General features: G+C 39.9%; 1 protein-coding gene across 3 annotated transcripts in view; it reads left to right on the top strand.

Moving 5' to 3' along the window:
- Window positions 1-23,151, top strand: part of Ambra1 (autophagy and beclin 1 regulator 1) — a 195,403-nt gene that overhangs the window by 72,722 nt on the left and 99,530 nt on the right. The window contains exons 9-10 of one of the 3 annotated variants that reach the window (XM_021639347.2): window positions 5,641-5,727; window positions 10,558-10,737. The exons of 1 other annotated variant lie outside the window; for it this stretch is intronic. In XM_021639347.2, coding sequence (XP_021495022.1) covers window positions 5,641-5,727; window positions 10,558-10,737 — 267 coding nt within the window. The remainder of the gene's footprint in view (window positions 1-5,640; window positions 5,728-10,557; window positions 10,738-23,151) is intronic. One more of the 3 variants, XM_021639348.2, reaches the window with a different exon arrangement.

Here is a 23,151-nt window from a genome sequence, read left to right as displayed (position 1 = left end):
CCTCCAAAACAGCCACAGAATTTTTTTTTCACAGATTTTTATATATACTACATGTATAATATGGTAAAGCATAAATATATATATTTAGGATAAAACTTTTATTTAAAAAGCCCAACTCAGGGTCTGGAGTTTATCAGAAATGTTTTAGAACACTATAACAATTTGCTGTTTTAAAGAAATCTTTTTTTAAGTTAGACATGGTGATGCATGCTGCAGAGACAAGTAGATCTCCGTGAGTTGGAGGACAGCCAGGGTTACATAGAGAGAGGTTACATTTTTTCACTCTCAAAAAACAAAACAACAACAACAAATTTTTTTAGGGGCTGCAGAGATGCCTCAGTGATTAAGAACATATACTGCACTGATAGAGGACCTAAATTCTATTCCCAGCACCCTTGTTGTATAGCTCATAAGGGCCTAAACCTCAGCTTCAGGGGATTCGATGTCCTCTTTTGGCTTTTATGGGCACTTGCACTCATTTCTATATCCCATATACATACATACATACATACATGCATACATAAAAACATAGACATAGGGGCTGGAGAGGTGGCTTAGCAATTAAGAGCATTAGCTGCTTTTTCAGAGTCGCTGGTTCATATACCAGCACCTACATGTTGCCTAACAACTGTCTGAAACTCTAGTTCCAGGGGATCTGATGTTGTCTTCTGGCTTCTGCATGCAGCACATGTATTTTACTTTTTTGTGTGTAAGGATGCTTTGCATAGAGTTACATTTTGAAAATGCTACCTCTTTTAGTCTTTTCCTTTTACATTTTTCTAAAATTTCTAAAAATCCAAAAGACGTTTCTATATTGGATTTAATTTTTATTATAGTTATGTGTGTTATGTACATGCACACAGATACGTCACTTCACATATGTGGAGGTTAGAGGACAATTTGTCAGTTTTGTTCATCCACCCATGTCTTGGGGGTCTTGGGGATTGAACTCAGGTTTCCAGGCTTGATGGTAAGTGCTTTTACTTCTAGCCATCTTGTCTGAGTTACATGCTAACACCCTTGAATATTGAATATGTTAATTTGTTGTTTTAGTTTGAGACAGAGTCTCTGAGACAGAGTCTCATATATGCCAGGCTGGTCTTGGACTCATTCTGTAGCTATGATGGGTCTTGAACTCCTGATCCTTTTAATTTCATCTTCTGGATGCTGGAATTGTTAAGTATGTACCACCATGCTCATATCTTAGGATTTTCTGTTTGTTTTGGGGGGTTTGGATTCTTTGTTTTGTTGTTGTTTTTTCGAGACAGGGTCTTTCTATGTAGTTTTGGCCGTCATGGAGCTATGTAGATCAGGATGGCTTTAAATGCACAAAGATCCTCCTCATACCTTTACCTCCTGAGTGCTGGGATTAAAGGCATATACCACCTTGCTTGTCTGTTTTCTGTTTTTTTGAGAAAGGGTCTCAATCTGCTGTCATTGAATTCAGCAGCAGTCCTCCTGCCTTGGCCTCTTAACTGCTGAGACTACAAGTATGAACAACTATGTGTAGGTTTTAATTTAATTTATTTATTTGACAGGGTTTCACACACTGAAGCCCAGGCTGTTCATAGAAATCATCTTGCTCCTGCCTTACAGTGGCAGGGAATCCCAGGTGCCAGGCACCATGCCTGGCTTTTTCTAATTTTAAAATAATTTCAGTTTGCAGAAAAGTTGCAAAAACAATACAAAGAATTCTCAAATGCTCTTTACCCACATTCCTTAAATGTCTGCATTTTGCCACATCTGCTGTATCATTCTCTTTTGTTCTATCTTTTGCATACATTTTGAATAAGATTATTCTTTTATGGTTGCTTATTTTTATATTTGTGGTTATTTTTAAAAATATGTAATAGTCTCAAATTAGTTTATAGAGTAGGTGCCTTTAGGCTTTTAAAAAATATGCTGTTATTGGTGAAAGGCTTTTAAGTAGTCCTTGTGTATCTTATACACATGGCTACACATAAAGCACAAGTTACAGTATTTTCTTTCTGGTCTCTATCAATTTAAAGTAGCATAGCCCTTGTACTTTATTGAGACAGGACTGGTGTAGGGAATTAAGTAAGCTGTTAGAGAAAAGTGTGTTTTGTTTGTTTGTTTGTTTGCTTGCTTGCTTGCTTGTCTGAGCTTGTTTGTCTGAGTTTTGGTGACTCTCTAAAATATTTCTAAATTGAGATTCTAGGTCAGAAAGAAACGAAAACTTCAAGCATGAACAAATTTGACTCTTCTTTCAGCTCCTCCTGATTTCATATTATCAAATTGCATGATAGAGCATTAAATCAAGTCATATTTATGTGTACCACGCTAGTCCGTTTACTCATGACATTCTCCATTCCTTCTCCCTGCAAACAGTTGGTACTAGGAAGGAACATGCTTTGAGGATCCTAGGCATGGTAGTGATAATGTGTACTTAATCTCATAACTCCAGTTCATTCTTGAAACCACATCAACTGGAGAGGCCTATTTTTATTCCTTGAAGAGAATTTGTCTCATCAATGATTGTGTATGTGGAGAAACATTGCTTGTCTGGATTGGTACTCTTGATTTCATTTATTAGCAGTTAAAAATCTCTTTCTCTCATATATGTCTGTCTTGTATATGTACATGTGTGTGCACATGCGCGGGCGCGCACACACACACACACACACACACACACACACACACGATATTGACTTGCCAGTTCCATTGCATTGTCTGTTGGTACACAAGGATTCTGGAGTGAGTAGGCATAAGGGATGCATGTTCCAAGAGACGCCCAATCAAGGACTCCCCAGAGACAAAGCTTAACATTTTGATGCTATTCTGATTTCAAGAAGTCTTCCTGATTAAAATAGAAAGTTAGGATGGGAACTGGAGCATGCAACATATCAAATGGAGTCACTAAAATTGAGGTTGTCTAATCCAGACTATTTCAGTTCAGGAATCTTCTTTTAGCATCCCTCCCTGATAAGCCTTGTCTTTCTGAAATCTGTCACTGCCTTGACATAGTTTGTGATGGGCAATATTTGTTTCCTAACTTATCAGGCTCGTTTTCTGCACAGAAGCCCTGAAGCAGGTTCTCTCTGAAAGCCTTCTGTGTTAGGGTTAGAGTAACAGCCAGAGCTCAGGGACACTCAATACCACCTGCAGAGCACTTTAGAATTGGATTGAATAAGCTTCCAGGGTTTAGTTTAGTTTTTTTTTTTTTGTTGTTGTTGTTGTTGTTTGTTTTGTTTTGTTTTGTTTTTCAAGACAGGGTTTCTCAACCAAGGTAGCCTTGGCTGTCCTGGCACTTACTCTGTAGACCAGTCTGGCCTCGAACTTACAGAGATCCGCCTGCCTCTGCCTCCCAAGTGGTAGGATCAAATGTGTGCGCTGCCGCTACCACCAGCCTATCTTCCAGGGTTTTGAAAGCGGGCAGCTGCTCCTGCTTTCATTCTTTAACTCTTATCTTGGTCTCAGAGAATGATTTTATTAACACCATATAGATGATATAGGTTAGCCAATGGGTTTTAAGCTACAGCTCAGAACAGAACATTTTTGGTGGGCTTTGTGACTCATGTCAATAATACCAGTATTTTGTGGGCAGAGGCAGGAAATTTTCTCATTCTGGACTAGCATGGACTACAGGCCCTGTCTTCAACAACAACGACAACAACAAAACATGTACTGTTGCAGGGGTGTGTGTGATTATAATAACAAATGATATGCTGTATATTTTAAGAAAACGGAAAAGGTTTTTGACATTTTTAATATAAATGATAAAATATTTGAGGACATAGGCATGTTTCACCTGACTTAAACATGATTCAGTGAATCTATGCACTGTAACGCCACATAGTACTCTGCTAGTCTGTACCATTTTGTGTCTGTATGTGTCAGTTAAGAAATAAGGTTTTAAGGTTTTAAAAAGAGAACGTAAATGGCCTGTACAACAGTCTTCTCAAAAACTGGCTTTTTTTTTTTTGGTTTATTTTATGTATTAATACTTCGGACTTTCCCTATCTATCACAAACATTTTGTATTTGAAAGACATGCCAGTATTTTTGTTATGTTGTTAGGGAAGAAAGAAACATGCCAATTAATCTGTGATACATTGGAATGTGAAAAAAAGTTTGTTTTAGAATAATGAAATATAATGTTTCTTCTATTGCAAACAATGATATACTAGACAGAAGGTATATCATTGCTACCTTCTTTTCTTCTCCATTGGGTATATTGTATTCTTTCTGTTGAGTGCTAGGCTTGTTTGAAGTTTGGCCGTGTGGGCTCTGTCTCAGTAGAAAACATATTTTAATGGTTGGTTGTCACAGGCAGGAAAGGTAAAGCAAAGGTGACGGGTGTCAGTTGTTTCTGCTTTGGCTGTGACTGGAGATGAGCCGGTAGCTGGGATAGTGACTGCCCATGATTATACTTAAAGCCAGCTGGTTTTAATAACACTGAATTTTCTTAACTCAATTGGAAAAGAAGGGTAGCTGCTGTTCTTATCCTGCAGATCTGTTTAAGGAAGAATCTGGCAGGGAGCCGGAGACCTGCTCCTGGAAGAGCCAGGCAAGATGCTTCTGGAGAGGAACAGTATGCACTTTTTTTTTTCTGAGACCACTTCCTTTGAGATGTGTTCTCTGTAGTTTGACTGGCTGCCAGGTACACAGGAACTGGGAAGTAACATGGTCGACCAGGAAGCCCCTGAAGCACACGTGTTTATCGGATGTGTTTTACTTAAATAACCTTTGCTGTATTTAAGTTTCCTAAAACGTAACCATGAAATTTCATGCAGAAGTCTAGCTTTCTGACTTTACAAACTCAGACAAGGCAGCAATACTGAGCCCAGCTTGTGTAGCTTGGTGTTAATAGGCTGTAGCTGAGTGCTAGAATCCTAATCTTCCTGTTTAGTATTGCTCACCATGGCTACATGTAGTAGGCACTTGTTTCCTACCTAGCCTCTAGAAGGCTGTATAGGACAACCCAGAGATTGGAAGCATTTGGGAGTTTAGGTAGGCCTTCATGGGAATCCTTATAGTTGTGTATCGTGGGCCTATGTACTTAAATCTCTAGTCCCTGTGTTCTTGTGTCTGTAGTAATTCTTAACATCTCATGGGTGTGCTGAGGCCTGATACCCAAAAAACCTGCCTAATAAAATGTGTACTACTATCATTAGTTGAATTTATGATGGGGCTGGATGATAAAAGGAAAGGTTTTTGCCAGTTATTAAGAAACTCTAGTATTATCTTTCTCAGAAAAAGGGTGTGGCTAGAGCAGGAGTAGATGAGGATCTGTGGACTGTGATGGTGTACAGGAGCTGATCGCCACGATAAATGTGTGATCTCTCTGTATTCCTCATTTTCCTCTCATGTTGCTTCTAGCCTATTTGCTGAAGTGCTGTAAAGAAGGATAAGATCATGTTTCTGATGCAATTGCTTGTGTCTCACAGAAGAACAGTATTCAGCATAATACAATGGTCACAGCCAGTATGGGAGGGAGCTCTGTAGCTCTTCGTTTATTAGTGTTTCTAAATAGTTAGAGCTTTGAAAGGGTAAGACCCCAGATAATAGGTGCTAGCTGGCTGCAAAGGGGGATGTTATTACCTCTCCCCCATTTCCCTTATGATTGACCTCTGAGTTGGTAATTGACAGGGATTATTGCCATCTTTTTAATCTCTGCTAGGAGGCTGCTGGAGTCTTCCCTCATTTCATTATCCCGTTATGATGGAGCAGGATCCAGAGAGCACCCAATTTACCCAGACCCAGCGAGGTAAGGCCAAAGTGAGAAATGGCACTAGGAGGGGGGAGGGGCGGCCCTTGGAGTTGCCGAGTTGTGGGAATCCCCACCTGTGCCTCTCTGGTCCTGGTGCTCTTTTACTCTTCAGTTTCAGTGTTGAGGCAGGTGTTTCAGATGATTGGGAGTTGTTGCAGGTAAGTGAATGGCATCTCTGAGCTCTTGTCCTTTGGAATTCACGGTCTGTCAGTGGAGCACTAGAGGGGTTGGTTACCTGTGGAGGGCATAGGTGTTCTTTCCTGCTGCTCAAGAGGCTGTTGCTTATCAACCAAAAGGAGAGCCAAAGTTTTGAACACTTTACTTGTAGGGAAAATACTTAAAAATAAAAAAAAAAAAAGAATATCAAAAGAGTAAAAATCAAGCTAGTTTTTGGATAGTGTCCAAAAGAAGAGATGAAGGAAGAGTATTTGAATGAAATAAGTTGTCGTTTTACTGAAGTGCTTGCTTTATACTGTTTTAGAAGACATTGAAAGGTAATTGAAGACCTGCATGCATGCGTGTGTGTGTGTGTGTGTGTGTGTGTGTGTGTGTGTGTGTACTATGCATATGTGTGTGGTGTGGGCATATGCAGAGGCCAGATGAAGATTTTGGAGTCTTCCTCTGTTGTTCATGTTGTTGTGATTATCATCATCATTAATATTTTGAGACAGCATTTCTTACTGAACTAAAAGTTTGCGATTGTATCTAGATATACCTGGGATCTGTCTTCACCTTGCAGTGCTGGGGGTCATAGATACCCAGACTGTGTCCAGCTTTTACATGAGTGCTGGAGAATCGAACTCAGGTCCTTTCGCTTTTACAGCAAGCTCCCTTATTCACCCAGCCAAATACTTATTTCCAGAGCCCTGAAATTCTTAAAAGTTGGGGGGGGGAAGAAAAAACATTTTTTTCTTATGTGCTTAAGGGACATAAGAAGAAGGGCTGAATTTTGTAGTGCTGATGATGGTACTGATAACAAAATCAAGGCTGGTTTGGTGTTGAGTTGTTGCATTACATTTATCTGTAGAGAATAGCCCCAGGTCAGTGTCATGGCTAGATTTGGTGACTCGTTAGAGATTTGAAAAGGGATAACTAGACTGTTATTTGTAGTGTCAGACAATGTTGCAAGGAAAAGGATAATTTACAGTGGTGGGCTTGGCAAGCCAGCACTATAGGTCAGATAAAACTAAATGAGCTCTAAGGCTTTCCTGTCCACCTGGAAACACCTTTAGACCAACTTACTCTTACTCTAGGGATATTAAGTGGTTTTGTTGTTGCTATAATGCTCATTCTCCCCAGGATAGTCATGAAAAAAAATTTCCATGGCCCTCTTATTTTCTTTCCCATGTCCTAGAAGTAGCAAATCTAAGGATCCAGACAGTAGAGATGAGGACTTTAAAAATAGGTAGGCAGTGCAGATGGTGATTGAAGCAAGGGCATTTACATTAGTCTCTAATTATGTTGGAAAAGTATAAGCCCTTAACAAAAGGGAAAAGTTCACATTTCCAAGAGCCTTAAAACACTCAACACAACTTCTTGACACAAAACAGTTTCTTTTCAGGCTAGCCATATCAGCCTGAAGCAATTGGGAAGCAGAGGCAGGCATATCTCTATGAGTTTGAGGTGCTAGGGCTACATAGAGAGACTGTGTGCGTCAAAAGAAAAGAAAAGAGAAGAGGAAAAGAGAAGAGAGGAGAGGAGAGGGAGAGGGGAGGAGAGGGGAGAGGAGGGGAGAGAGGGAGGGAATGGGAGGGGAGAGAGGAGAGGGAGAAGGAGGAGAGGGAAAGGAGAGGAGAGCAGAGAAAAGAAGAAAGAAAAGAAAACATTTCTTTTCAGACACCAGTAGGCTTCTCATCCTCAGAAATTTTAGACTGTGAAACTTCAGTGATTGATTTTTGAGACAGGGCCGAATGAACACACTGGCCTGACAGAGGTGCACAGCTCACTGTGCAGTCAGTAGAGGCTGGTCTCAAACTTGTGCTCTGCCTGCCTCTGCCTCAGAGTGCAGAGATTACGGATGTTGTTCTTTCATGCCATGTCTTTATCCCTGCTCTGACTTCTTCACTACTGAAAAGGTTAAGAAACAAGGCTTCTTAAACACTTAAGGTGTTGACCTGGAATACTTGATGGCTGGTGGATGGCACGCCAGCTCCTCATTAGGGGGGTATTTGTTAGCATCTCGTCAGGTGTTGCTTCATTTCTTTGACCTCTTAGTTGTGTCCTGTATTATATGGATAGGTCAAGGCTTTTGTGAGACATTTTCTAAAGCATGCAGAAACTTAGCTTCCCCCTGCATACATAAGAGGGTTAAACTATGATGTCAGAAATCTCTCCTCCTTTACTTATTTGTTACTACTGGTAATGTAGTTTCATGGTTTAGGAAATTCCTATAATGAAAATAAACAACTAGCGGTTATACAATACTAACATCTCTATACAAAGTAGTCTTTGTTCATTATTACAGCAACAACATTGTTTCTACCACCATTATCAATAACAATACATTTTTCTGTTATTTCTGACTTCCCATAACCTGAGAAATAGGTGCACTTACTGTCACTTATGTTCTCATCCAGATCAGTTTTCTTAAAATTTCTCTCCTGCTTTGTATTTTCTTCTCTGGTCTGATTTCTTTGAATTTAATCCATGTTTGATTTCTGCTGGAATTTTTTTGGTATATTGGGTAACAATAAGGACAACACAAAAGCACTGCCTCTGTCCATATTTTGGTATTCAGTGATTGAATGATTGAACAGGTGCCCAAAGGAATAATGAAAATACCATGAACTGAGGCTTTGGGAAAGAGTTGATCTGTTGTTTGTTTTAACTTTGGTCTAAGCTTCTGCTTCTGTATGTTCTGTGCCACCTACTGTACAAAGGTCATTTGGATTTGGCATGCTCGGTGTAGCATATTATTTTTAACCCAGAAACTTCTGAGTTCCCATGATTACCAACCAGCTCCTTGGGAATATTGATGACTGGTCCAAAAGAAAACTTTGATGACAGCCTTGGAACCCATTGCAGTTGACTACAAGACCTCTTTTAGCCTAGGAAGGTAGAATTGCTGAGAATAAAATTTCAAAGGTGCTAGAAGTCATACTGCAAGATGTTTGCAATTTTGGGGTGGTGGTGACTGTCTTACTAATATAAATTGCCCAATTAGCCTTAAATTTACAAGTTTTCCAGCCATAGTCCTTTAGCCTCTTGAGTAGCTGTGATTACAGTCATACCAGTATGCAGAGCAATAAATACTTTCTTGTCATTCTCAATCCGTTTAATATTCTCAATAAAAGGAAAACAGAACACACTTTCCCCTTTTTAATATCCAAACATTATAAAAATATAAAATCCCCCAGGTTTGTGACTCCAGGTTTGTAACACCAGGTTTATGAATTCAGCTTTTTTCTTAAATACAGAAATATTTTTATGTACATAATAGAATATATATCTATCACTCTGTAACCCTTTCTCTGCTTTAAAATTTTCTTTTAGAAGAGTTTCCTTATGAATAGATGGAGATACACCCCCCACACACACACTTAAAATTTTAAGGCAGGCTCTTGCATCTCTCACACTAGCTTCAAACTCATGTAGTTGAAACTGACCTTGAACTCCTGATCTACCTGCCTCTAGCCCCCTAGTGCTTAGATTATAGACATGTGTCCTGTGCCCATCCAATTTTTTCTTTTTAATGGCCTCATAGTGTTTCTCTATGTGGAAATAATTTACTAAATTTGTTGCTGGGCTTCTGGGTTGTTTCTCAGGTTTTTCCTAGTGACAGTGGTGTTGCAAATAAACTTTCTCATGTATACATTTGTATTCTTCTGCATTTCTGTGTGATATAATTTCCTAGTGAACTCGGATCATTGTGTATTCTTCAAACTTTAAGTCTTTCAGTTGGCTTAGTGATCACTTGACATTATCATATATGACATTTTTCTGTTGTTCTCACATGTTCTCAGTTTATGGCCTTATTATGGAACAGTGTTGTAAAGACGGAGAAAAACTAAGAAGGGGAAGGACTCTGTAGAGTTGTGTTATATATTAGAAATTGTCAGAAAGCTTCAAGACAGGTCTTTGGTTGCAGCAGGAGGCTAGACAGATGGCTCATTGGAACCCTAGCCTGGAAGATGTATCCTCCGTTGCTGTAATTCTATGAATTGAAAATTCTTTTTTATATTAGGTTTATTTGTTCTCCCAAGTACACAGTGACTCTCGGGCCCTATCCTGAATTCTTTTCCATGCACAAATATCTATGATTAATCTGTGAGGGAGGGAGAAACAAGTTTCAAAGAGATGATTATAAGGAGCTAGGTAAAAGCTGTAGCTGTGTGTGTTTGTTGAAGAAAGAAGTCCTTGTAAAGAGGATACCTGTGGGTATCTTTGTTGATCATCTAAGTGTTACTATTTTCTGGCCTGTTTTCTCATCTGTAAAATGACCAGACTTGATTCCTAAGTTCTCTTTGATTTCTTAAAGTTTGTGTATGGATGGAGAGCAAGGAAGAGCTATTTAAGAAGCCCCTGAGAAACAGCCAGGCTCCATAAGAGCCTACGAAAGAAGAAAGGCCTGGTGCTAATCTTCTTGGGAAGGGGCCACTCTTCTGATTACACGGCCTATTTGCCTTTTCTCAGATCAGAAGCTCAAGGGTTGTTTGGTACACATATTCCTCAGCACAAACCTCCGGGTGAGTTAAACGGCCTGTATTTTTCTAGTATCCGGAGTTTGTCTCAACAGGGAGATGCCATGGGAAAGCTGTCTTTGCTGTCTTCTCACAGTATTCCCCACATTAGTGCTAGTTTGTGTTTGTCCATCTCTGTCTCTCTCAGATTATCTCCTGCTGCATACTACGCCCAGAGGATGATCCAGTATCTCTCACGGAGAGACAGTATTCGCCAGCGCTCCATGCGCTATCAACAGAATCGACTTCGTTCTTCCACCTCCTCTTCTTCCTCAGACAACCAGGGTCCATCAGTAGAGGGAACCGACTTGGAATTTGAGGACTTTGAGTAAGTATATTCTCAGTTTGCTTCCACCTTCTTTCTCCCAGACTGAGAGTGCTTCCAAGTTGGCCACTGCTTTTTGTAGTGGTGAGCATTCTTGCCTCCAACCCTGAAGTTGTTATTTATGAGTAGCAAGCTGGGATGAGGAGCAGAGAGCTCAAGTATCCAGAATACTCCCAATTCTGGAACTTGTATGTTGATTTGTCAGAGCCGTTGGGAAGAGACAGCCCTTTGGGTCTCAGGCCAGACCCAAGGAAGAGGTTGGCTGCTGCTCTCCTAGACACATTTGTATCTCCTTGTGGCATGTATAGTGGAAATGCTTTTCTTGGGCTGTCTTCACAGGACAGAGGAAGCAGGAGGCTTGGTGCTTATCCTTTTAACCAGAGTAGATGTGATGATTTGGGTTTCGTTTTAGAGAGTAGATTCCCTTAAAGTGACTCTTCTATCTCAGTAATCTGAATAAACTGATTCCTTGAGGTCTAACTCTCTTGCCTCAACTTAGTCTTCCTATTCCTGGCCCCGCCTGTCAGATTAATGTAGTGGGTTGAGGAATGACTCCATGATGCTACTACCACTTTACAGCTGCAGATGATGCCACTGCCTCTTCTTCCTCCTCTTCTCTTTTTTCTTTCTTTTGTTTTGTTGTTACTGTTGTTGTTGAGTAGAGTAGGGATGAGGCCAAAGAGCAGGATCAGCCTCAAGCTCTAGCTCCATGCTTTACAACCCTACTGCTGAGTTTTGCCTCTCAGACATTCTCTTCCTGACCTTCTAACCGTTTGTTGTGCTCCCAGCCTGAAACTGAGTTTCCTTGGCTTATATTAAATTAGGCATTTGGCTTTTGTTTTGATTTTTGCATTTTGCCATTCTTTAACATGCGAAAGAAAAAGAAGCATTTTCCTCTTCTTTTTTTGATAGCATTACTGGAGTATGGCAGTCTGCTCTGCCCTTCTTCCCACGCCTTAATAGATCTGGGATCTTAAGAGTTCTTTCTTATCCCCCGACCCTCTCCCTCTCGTTGACTTCATGGATAGTTTCCAACAAGCTATCCTGTAACAGAGCTATAGGGTATGTTTGATCTCTTTGCCAGAAAGGATGAAGATGAAGTGGAACAACCTTTGTGCTGGCTTGCCTTTCTGATGCTTATGGTGAATACATGAACATTTGAATCCAGGGATGCAAAAGGAAGAACATATATTGGTCTGAAGAGTTAAATGTTCAGAGAATACAGGGTTAGCATGGTCTGTGGCAGATGGAACAGGAGTGTGGTGCTCCTGTGAGTAATCACTGAAGAAGAGCCCAGCACCTCTCTGATCCTCAGTCTGCTCTTTTCTCTGTCTGTCCTCCTAGGCTAGATGGTTGCATCAGTACTAAAAGGAGCCAGACAGATGCCTATAATGACATGTTGTTTACTGGAGATGTAATAATTTTTCTAGCTCTAGGGTTTATTCAGGGAAGCAGTTTAAGATGGGCTTGGCTTGTAATTCACCAGCTTAGCATGTGAGGTCCTGTGTTGGTTTCCCCAGCACTGCAAACATACAAACAAACACAAGCATACATGCACTCGCATGTGTGCGTGGACATACACACACAAACACATACACAGTGAGGAGTCGAGGAGGCATAGAGAAGAGAGAAACACATATACTGAGGTTGCTGGCATTGCAATACTGCTGAAAAACCTGGGTGAGTTTAGTTCAGTTCTTCTTTAGTGCTTTGGGAGTCAGGACTCTGGCTTGCCTAGCCTCTTTCCATGCTTGCTTAGAAGTTGAAATTATCTCTTACCAGTGGTGTGATGTGGGGATCATGCCTTTCAGCTGTACTCTGCCTCGTGACTTGTCCTTCACAATGGAGTTCTGGGTTAGTTTAAAATGTTCTGTTCTCATTTTACCTTCCCTTTCTTCTGCTGCCACCTCCTCGCTCTCCCCTTCCTTCCCCCTCGATTTTCCTCTGTCAGACTGCCTTCGGTGTTTGCTCCCCCAGCCCACCTGCGCTCTCATCATCTCCCTGGGCTTCAGCATGACCTCGTTTTACATTGTCTTTGTTACTTTTCCTTCATCAGCCTACCAGTGTGTTTTCCTTGGTGTCTTTATTAGCCATTGGCTCATTTTTCTAATGCTTCACCTCTAAGTCCCTCCCCAGATGTTTGCCTTTTGGAGGAAGATGGGTTAAACCATAATCTTGCTCTTGATAGCAGCTATAAATCAGTTACCTTAACATGAGTAGTCCAAGTCTTCTAGAGAAAGAAGTTGATATTAGCTTGCCATCTGTTTCTTCTTTTTCTATCTCCTCTGTCCTCCTTATGGTCCTATAAGCTGAGTACTGGTTGTAGTTGCTCCTTTTAATCTCTAGTGCTCAGAAGAGAAGTGAGAGAAAGGGGAGCTTTCTCCCCTCTCCTTAGGGAATGTAGCAGCATGGTCTGATCTATCTTCCATAATCGTTTTCCTTAGCTTTGATGACTAGAAAGGATGTTGTTTGTTTGTTTTTGGCTTTATAAGATAGGGTTTCTCTGTGTAGTCCTGCTGTTCTGGAACTTCTTCTATAGACCCTGCTGTCCTCAAACTCGGAGATCTAGCTACTTGTCTATGCCTCTTGAGTGCTGGGATTAAAGGCATATACCACCACTGCCAGGCACAGGGTGGTTAACTTATGTGTATGAGAGTTTTGCTTGTATGTTTATGTACCCACTGTGGTGCCTTGTGCACTCAGAGACCAGATAAAGGTGTCAGGTCTCCTAGTACTGGAATTACAGACAATTGTGAGCTGCCACATGGGTGCTTAGGACTTAACCTGGGTTCCCTAGAAGAGCAACGAGTGCTCTTAACTGCTGAGCCATCTCTTCAGCCCTCAGAAAAGATGTATGTGTATTGGGGGGTGGGTGGTTATAGTCATAACTTATAATTCTTTTAGTATAGAGAAGCAGGTAAGGTTTATGTGGTTTGGAATCTGCCTGACAGGACACCATTAAGAAACACTGTTCTACTGGGTTTCCAATCGTCTCAGCACATCACAATCCTGTCTATGAGGCCTCACCTCAGCCTCTCCACTCTCCCTTTTTCTAAGTCAGAGATTCCTTGTACTGTTCTTGAGCAGTTTTCTTGTGGAAATAAAAAGGCCCCAGAAAATCAGATCATGTCTGTTTTGTTTCTCTCTCATCAACTGAATAAAAATATTAGCTGCTATCATGTATTTTTCACAGGTATAGTTAGTTGTTAACAAACTGTATTTATACTGTGTATGCCAAAGTGTCCACTTTTATCTGTATATATGTGGCAATTGCTGAAGTATCTGTACTTTGCATACACATGTAGAATATTGACATATCTTTTATAAATAAATAATAGTTTAAATTCTTATTTACTCTTTATAATGACTAAACAAGAGGGTTAATAAATCGTCTTATCTGATATTCCCTGACTGAGGATATTACCATATCAGAGATGTCTCAGATTAGAGAACAGGAATAAGTATATTTATTATCTTCAGATCTGAAATTCTATAACAGTGATATACAATCGTATTTGGGTCCTTTCATGTGCTTGTTGTGGAATAAGACCTTTCAGATATATCTTCCAGGAAGACACCCTGGAAGTTGATAAGGTTAAAGCTTTCTATTCTTATGTAGTCTGGATTGGTGACCAATCCTAAACAAGCAACTTCTCCTGCCATTCATTTCTGTCTGTTGTAAGGATTGAATTATTTATCGAAATGTACAAGCAGGACATCCAGAAGCCTGCAGTCAGCAGGTTTCTTCTGAAGACCCCAGCCAGCTGTCTGCATAACATGTTCACAAGCAGGGTAAAGCTGTGCCTGCACATGGACATTACTGTCTGCCTGTGTTAGAGCTCAGACTACTTAAATGTAGATGTTATATAAGTATAGCACAACACCTATTTTAATTTTTACTGTCCCTTTAGATAAAGGGCAGATGGCTCTTATAAAAAGTCCAAAAAAGTGCTTTGTTCTAGCAGTTGCTAAGGCCTCCAAAAGAAATAAGTGTGTGTTCTAGCCACTCTTTATTTTTTTAATTAAAAAATATTATTAGAAAGAAAGAGGAGGTGGACAGTGGTGGCACATAACTTTAATCCCAGTGCTCAGGATGCAGAGGCAGGGCTAGCCTGGTCCACAGAGAAACTTCCAAGATAGCCAGGGCTACAAAACAACAGCAACAACAAAAAGAAGGATGGAAGGGAGAGACAGAAGTAGTTCTCTTCTTTATTCCACTGTGGAATCCAGGAATCATTCTTCTGTCTCTCCATTTCTCTCTCCTTCCTTTCATCTTTGTTTTATCCCTCTCTCCCTTCCTTCCTTACTTTTTTTTTAGAGGGGTGAGCAGAAGCAGTAGTAGGAATTAAACCTAGGGCCTCTTGCTTGCCATCTGATTTTGAATGGCTCTTTTATTATTATTTTTAGATAGTCTCACTATGTACCCCAAGTTCGCTTGTAATTCTTGATTCTCCTACTGTAGCCTTTTGAGTGCTGACGTTATAGGTGTGTGCACTACCATGCCGAGCTATTTTTTAAGAGATACTTTTAAGAGATTTATTTATTTTATTGTTTTATACATATGAGTGTTTAGCCTGCATGTGTGCCACGTGCGTTCCTGGTCAGAAGAGGGGATTGGATTGGAGTTACAGAAAGTGTAACCATTGTGAGTGTAACCATTGTGCCATTGTGAGTATTGGGAATCAAACGCAGGTCTTCTGCAAGAGAAGACAAGTACTCTTAACCTTTGAGCCAACTCTCCAGCTGTATTTTGTTTTGGAGACAGGGTCTTGATATATTTCCAGAGTTGGCCTCGAACTCTTGTGCTTATGTCATGTCCCCACCCAAGCTTCTCAAGTATCTGGGGCACTCCAACACCTGTCCAAGCTCTTTTCTCTGGTCCCCTTGCTAGGCATCGTGTGATGGGGATGTTCTTAACAGATCTTGTGTTTGGTAAAGCTAAGAAGAGTTCCAAAGGCTATCAGCTCTGACATCTGACTGGACATGGCATAGGAAACGTTGTTGACCATTAGTGTACAATTTACTATTCTTCCTCTGCCCTTCTGACATAATTGAGATTTAGTTTGCCTTATGGCAAACGAAGTATGCTAAAAACCAGGTATGTAATGCTTCTCATTTCAGGTGACTCCTACATTTACTTCAATTCCTGGGTAGGAATTCCATCAATGGAAGCCACATGTCCTCAGCAGTACTAGCTCATTTCTTTTGAGCCGGGAAGTTCCAGGATTTCTGTAGGAGTTCTTGGCTTATCTCTGTTAACAAGTTCATAACAAATACATAACTAAGAAGGGGAGGGACAGCTTTTGTCATCTGTAATCTTCAGAGAGAGATGGCTGTATCATTTTGAAATGGAGTTGTCTTTGTTTCTTTCACAAACTTTAGAAGTATAAGAGAAACAACACTATAAAAATGTTGTTCAGGCTGGGAGGTGATAGTACATACTTTTAATTCCAGCACTTGGGAGGCAGAAGCAGTCAGATCTGTATGAGTTTGAGGCCAGCCTGGTTCCAGGGCAGAATGCGTTCCAGGACAGCCAGGGCTACACAAAGAAATCCTGTCTCAAAAAACAAAACAAAACAAACCACCCAGATTTTGTTCTCTTTGTAGACTGCTAGGCAGGTGTTCTGCCACTAAGCTACATCTGTAGACAGACATCAGTCTTAAAAATAGGGTCTTTCTGTAGTTGCACTTAGGAGAAAAAAAAAAAAGTAGATGCATAGTTGTTTTGACAGTTGACTTTTCTTGATAGGTGTAACTAGATTAGTCATTGTAAAATTCAAATCTATGTAAAAAGATGAGCTTTGCGAGTCAGAAGTGCAGATCTTAGAGTATTATGCCATGTAAGAAGATGAGCTTCATTCTGTTAAGAGGGTGACATTAAAACACTTTAGTTATAGAATAAAATGGTCAGATTTTTATATAAGTATGTGAAAAGGGTTTGGAGAGATGGCTCAGCAGTTAAGAGCACTAGCTGATCTTCCAGAGGACCCTGGCATAGTTCTCAGAACCCACATGGCAGCTCACAGCTGTCTATAACTCCAGTACCAGGTGATCCAGTGCCCTCTCTGGCCTCCTTGGGCTCTGCATGCACATAGTGCACATGCATGTGTGCAGGTAAAATACCCCTCCCACACATACAATACAACAAATAGAAATATGTCTGTAAAAGAGGCTGTGAAACTTACCATGAAAGTGTTAGGCCAGCTTTGCAGAAAGGAAGAACAGATTTTGGAGAAATGGGAAATTCCATGGTTTGAAGACTGAGCAGGGCTACTTTTGTTGTGCTTATTTTTAAATTGACTGGGGTTGGTGTCTGGGTGGGGAAGAGCTGTATCCCGCTGCATGGATATATTAGATTTCATTTTCTACCTTACCTGACAATAGGTCTGTTTTCTTCACTGTTGTTTGACTAGCTTAGGTGAGTCTTGAGCTTCTGAGTATTCTCTTGTCTCTGCTTATCTCCCTAGAGAGGTATGCTGGAATTATAGACAGGCTCCTACTATATCTAGTTTTTACGTGGGTTCTGGGTATTCAAACTCAGTCTTTCATAGCAGTTCTTACCCAGTATCCATCTCCCCAGCCCCTGGGCTTGGAAAGATGAATCTGTGAGAAGGATGGATGTAGGGAAGGATATGCTAGATAAAGAGAATAACAAGCAAAAGCTCAGAGACAGATTTATAGGGTTTATTCAGAGCCTGAATAGATCCCTCACTAGAGCTGTAGGGTGTTGGTGATATGAGAAAAATAAGAAAACTGAGAACTGTAATGAGCTTGTGATGTCTGCCAGAAAGTTTTGACTTTATGTTTATGAAAGGCACCCATTATTAAGCATGTGCTTTAAGAAGCTAACTCAGACAACCCTGGTTAAGTTAATTTAATGTGACAAGTCAACTGATGTAAAATAACCAGTTCGGCAGTGATGGCTATAGTGTAAGTGATGATATTTTGAACATTGGATTTTAAGTATTTGTTTTTAAAGTTCTTAGTGTTTTCTTCATAGATGCTTTTTTAAAAACAACAAACAAACAAAAAACCAAAGGCTTATTATATAGCCTTAAATGACGGAACTAATTATGCAGTCAGGCTGGTCTTGAACTGACAGAAATAGACCTGCTTCTGCCTCTGGAGTGCTGGGATTAAAGGTGTTCACCACCATGCCTAGCTAGGTGTCAAATTTTGTTGTTGTTTTTTGAGGAGGGGTTTTTGTGTGTGTGTGTTTCAGAGGCTGGACCTGAACTTCTGGGTTCAGATGATCCACCTTCCTCAACCTCCTGAGTAGGGGCATTACAAGTGTAGGTCACTATACAAGCTTCCTTGATGTTTTCCAAGATTTAGGCCTATTTATGGATGTCTTTGAGAAGATAGCCATCTCACCTACTTCTCCTTATAAAATGTTTCCTCAGTCTTTGATTACCATTACTGGAGACGATTTTGAAGTTTTTTTTTTTTAAGTTAACAAGTGATCCTTACAACAGCATTGCTTAGAATTGGAATCTTTTTATCATTGCCTGCTAGCTCTCTTGTCTGGGCTCTGTTCTTGATTAAGCCTGTGCTGTGGAAACCTTGGAACATCCAACTGGGAACTTTGGACTTTGTGTGTATTGGAGCCAGCCATTATTCAGTGTTTACTTTAGACAGCCAACTCTTTGGCAAATGTACTGATGCAGAAGAACCAGTTTGAGAACAAGTCCTGTTCCTCTGGTCTGGTGTCTGATGGCAAAGGAAATTGGATAACACTGGCACTTCTTTTAGCTCTAAGGACCTTGGATCTCTCTTGCTGCTAACTGCCTTAGAAGATTTTCTTTTATACTCAGAAAAGAGAGAAAAATGAAATTCTCAGAAAGCAAGGGGACTTCCTGAAGAGGAAGAGGAGAAGTTATCTGGTACTTGTCAAGCCTTGATATGCTTATAAAATATCTACCTATATAAATACTACTTCTTTACCAAGGATTATGACCTGTTGCTTAGAAATGTGTAACATTGCTTGGAAGCTTTAGAAATCCTGCTCTTCTTGAGCAAATAAAGTACATATGAATGTTTATTTTGGGTAATAGAGAAAAAGAAATGAAGAAAAGGAAAGTAGAATATATCTAGATTGTACCTGGGCTGAAAATGGGGAAATATAGAAGGAAAAGATTTAAACAGCTAGGAGGTACAGGGAGGAAGACATTACCACTTAGATTTATATGTTTGTTTTATCAGAAAGTGCACAATATGAATATAAATTTGCATAATATAGGCAAATGAGATTAGGAGGTAGAATAAGAGAGGGCAAGAATTTGTAAATGATAATTATCTCATTTTACTATTCCTTGGAGAAAAATTAAGGCTTTGCTGTTCCGGAAGACCTACGTTGTTAGGTTTCTTACAAAGGATGTCAGCTGGGACAAAAATTTAAAACTGATATAAGTGTAGTCTCTGGAAATAGAGGCTGAGCCTCAGTTTTTAATAGCTAATAAGGAAAGGACTTGACCAAGATCACTGTGCATTCACAGACAGGCATGCAAACTAGGCCCTTTGTTGTTTGGAGAGGAATAGAAACAGAAGTAAAGGTAAACATGTTATTTGTTTTCAGACAGGTGTTTTTTGTTTTTTGTTTTTGTTTTTTAATCTTTAGCAAAATCAACTGTACTGTCGGGAAAACAATGGCCTTTTGAGCGTTTTGATGCAAAAGAGTCATTCCTCAAAGCTCATGTCAGAGCTGTTTGTCACTGAGGAACAATGACAACCTGACTGTCTGGTCAGGGCTCAGACAATAGTCTGTTGGTGTAATTTTTATTCTTTTAATTTATGGTCTTTCTCTGAGGCTATTAATCTTGGACATTTAGCAGAATTGCTGCTGTATCTCTTCATTGTCCTGGAGATGTTTTGTCTCTCATTCAACACTTGTCTTAAAAGCTTTTTTGAAGGATGTTTTTTTCTTTATAAAGTTATTTGAAACAAAATTTTAGTTCCCTCCCACCCCACAAATACCCCTCTGAGAGTTAATCAAAGATGCACAGAGTTCAGCAACTGGAAAGCCATTAATAGCACAGCCAGTTTCTGTCCTGCTGGCTTAAAGGCAGCCTCTGGCTGTTAAAACTGATGAAGATTTCTCTGGTGTTCCCTTAAAAAGTACTCCTTGGTAGAGAGTCAGTACTAGCATATTTGCATACCCTTTTCTTCACTTCTTTCCCTTAAAAGGTTGTTGGCTATATTATGTTAGAACCCAGTATTTAGCACTTGTCACTGTTACTAAGGTCAACCAACTGTGTATCTGCTCATCTGACATCGTAATTCAGTCTCTTTTTTACTTATTTTACTGCCTTCTAACTCATGCAGCTTGCTTTCTGTCGACCTATGTTAGTGGTGAAGTGAAAGGCAGGCTCCTAGTCTTCTGAATATGTTATTATTTTAAGTGCTTCTAATTTCTTTGGTCTTTTTCTGGAACTGTTATCATTATCTTTTCCCCCCAAACTCTCGTGCAGTGAAATTTGTTTTCCTATGTCCAGTTATCGCCAAACCTTCTTTCTAGGTGGTAAAATCAGTTATTCTTCTTACCTTGAGTTAATTTGGAGCTGTGCCTTTGTCTGTGATTTTTGTGTGCTGTATTAAAATTATTTTCCCCTCTTGTCACCTAATTTGGCTTTTGGACATTCTGATCAATTTAACTTGACACATTCTCATTTTCAAGGTTTTTCCTTGGTAAACATTTGAACTGCTTTGTCTGTTGTACTGTTTCCTCCTAGAGGATTTTGTTGGGTTTTTTTCCTTAAACAACATCTCATTTGTGTGTTTCCCACGTTTTATATATCCCTAATTGTTCTGGTTCCTGTCCTTTTTTTTTTTTTTTTTTTTTCTGGAGTCCTAACAGTTTGAGTTCAGAGGCTTATCTGCATGATGTTGAGATGCTATTCAGCTCCTGCTTACCCATCCGTAGCCAAGATGCTAAGATGAAAATTTGCATGGACCTCTCCAGTCACTTGTTGTTTTATGGTGCCATCCATTTGAGAATTTGTTTGTATCTGAGCTCGCTATGCCTACTGTCTGTCTTTGTCTCTCTGTCTCTCTTTAGTGATTGGGCTCACTGTGCAGCCCAGGCTGGTTTCAAACTTTCCAGTCCTCCTACTTCAGCCTCCTAAGTGCTAAGATCACTGTATCTGTGGCACCATACCTGACTCGATCTTATTTTTATTTTCCTTTATATATCATGTTTTAGGACTCTCTAAATATTTTAAAGCTTATTACCTGTGGCTGCATTTCAGCCTATCTTCTCTTTTTATTTAATTGGTGTATGTGTGTGTGTGTGTGTGTGTGTGTGTGTGTGTGTGTGTGATAGAACTTACATATACAACATGAAATTACTATTTTAGCCCCCTTTTCAAAAATAACTTATTTTTCTTTTTTGAGCACTTATTGGTGTTTTGCCTGCCTGCATGTCTGTGGGGAGTGTAGGATCTCCTGGAACTGGAATTATAGACAGTTGTAAGCTGCCATGTGGGTGCTGGGAATTGAACCCTGGAACCTTTTGAATTGAACCTTCCTCTGGAAGAGTTTTAAAATAGCAAAAAGGTTTGTGATATGTAACATAGGAGTCAATTCTCCGCTCACTGTTGTCACTTATCATCCTTGTCTTCTCATTATGTTGTCTTGAAAAGCATTGGCACCTCACCAGTAGTGTCTAGTGCCCTACCCTTCATATCTGCTAATATCAGGTAGTATCCCATGTTACCAGAAAGGAATGGATCTATGGACTTGGAGGAACGTGGGTCAGTTCCACAGGGGCTTTCTAGGCAGAGCATCTCAGGCCAGAGCCCTGGGACTGAACCTGCCCTGTCATGTTGCTTTCTCTCTTTGTTTTCATTCTTTCTAAGGCTTGGGGCCCTCTCTGTGTTTTTTCCATAGGACACTTTTTAACCTCAAAATGTTTTCTTTTGGTTTTTCGAGACAGAGTTCCTCTAAGTAACAGCCCTGGCTCTCCTGTATTCCTTTGTAGACCAGGTGGTCTTGAATTCACAGGTCTCTGCCTCCTGAATGCTGGGATTAAAGACATGCACCATTACACCTGGCTTTAATATTTTCTAACTCCTTTCATGATAATTGGTTATCTTTGTTGATAAATGCACATGCTATCATGACTTTAGTAGTACTTTTAAATTATTGGTACTTTAACTCATCACAACCAAAATTATATATTTGAAACATAAACATATATATAAGTTTGAGAACTATCTTATTTAATATTCAACTTCTTTGTGTGCATGTGAGAACATCTGCAATAATTTCATTTTATAGGTTAGCAGCTTCTGATGCATGTGGATGCATACGTGCATATTTGTGTGTATTGTATGTATCTGTGTGTACATATGTATTATGTATCTATGTGGATGTGGACATGCATTGGACAGTAAGTGTTTGTATACTTGGCTTGAAGTTGATGTTGAGTATTTTCCTCGCTTGCTCTTTCACTTTATTGTTAAGGCAAGGTCTCTTGATGAACTCAGAGCTCCTCAATTCAGGATAACTTAGCTAGCCAGCCAGCTTGCCTTGTCTGCCTCCATAGTCCTAGCTGCTCCATGCCAGCTCAGCTTTTATATGAGTTCTAGGGATCTGAACTCCAGTCTTCATGCTTACATGACAGACATTTTATCTAGGGAACCATCTTTCCAGACCCCCAACCCTCTTCTAAATTATTTTTATCCCTACTTCCCTTTTTACTACCTATATAATCTTATGTCCTTTTCCTTATCCTTCCTTTTATCCCCAGAGTTTCAAGTCAACAAAATACAATATCTTAGGAAAAAAAATAGTATATTTTGGGGTTGGGCAGGTTGGGCATGACCCAAATACTGATTTCTGATGGATCAGCTTCCAATAGCCTTGGCATTGATTGCTCTTAATGCTCAGCAGCCTGTTCTACATAATACAAAACCTTTAAAGGCTTTTATTTCTGACTGATACAGCTCCCAGTGGGCCACTTAAAAGCCAGAGTATTTAACTTTGGTTCCAGGGCTAGTTTGAAGATTATCTCACTGATTTGAAGGTAATCCAAAGAGAGAATTCAGATGTCCCAAATCAGGCTCTCAGAGGTTCATTTATTTCCTGGAGTTGTTTAAGCAGCTAATTAACTGCTCCGTCCAGCCAGTGCCCTTTGGCTTATTGTTTCTTTGATGTGTTGGAAACTTCAGCCACGTGAAGTTCCTTTCCTCTTTTCTTGTAGGAAGCAGTGAAACGCAATGGAAAGATGCAAAGCTTAAGTCAGTTCTTCCTTGAATCCTCAACTACATTCTAGCCTGTGACCTTGGACTTGCCTGTCTGATTCTTAGTTTCCTTAAGTAAAATCAGACTAATAGTACCTCATGGGATAGATAGAGAGATTAAGTAAGATGACATTAACAACATTGAACTGAACAGGCACTTAATAAATGGTGGTTAATA

The sequence above is a fragment of the Meriones unguiculatus genome, chromosome 18 (genome assembly GCF_030254825.1).
Source record: "Meriones unguiculatus strain TT.TT164.6M chromosome 18, Bangor_MerUng_6.1, whole genome shotgun sequence".
Lineage (NCBI taxonomy): Eukaryota > Metazoa > Chordata > Mammalia > Rodentia > Muridae > Meriones > Meriones unguiculatus.
This window is presented reverse-complemented; position numbering and strand designations above follow the sequence as displayed.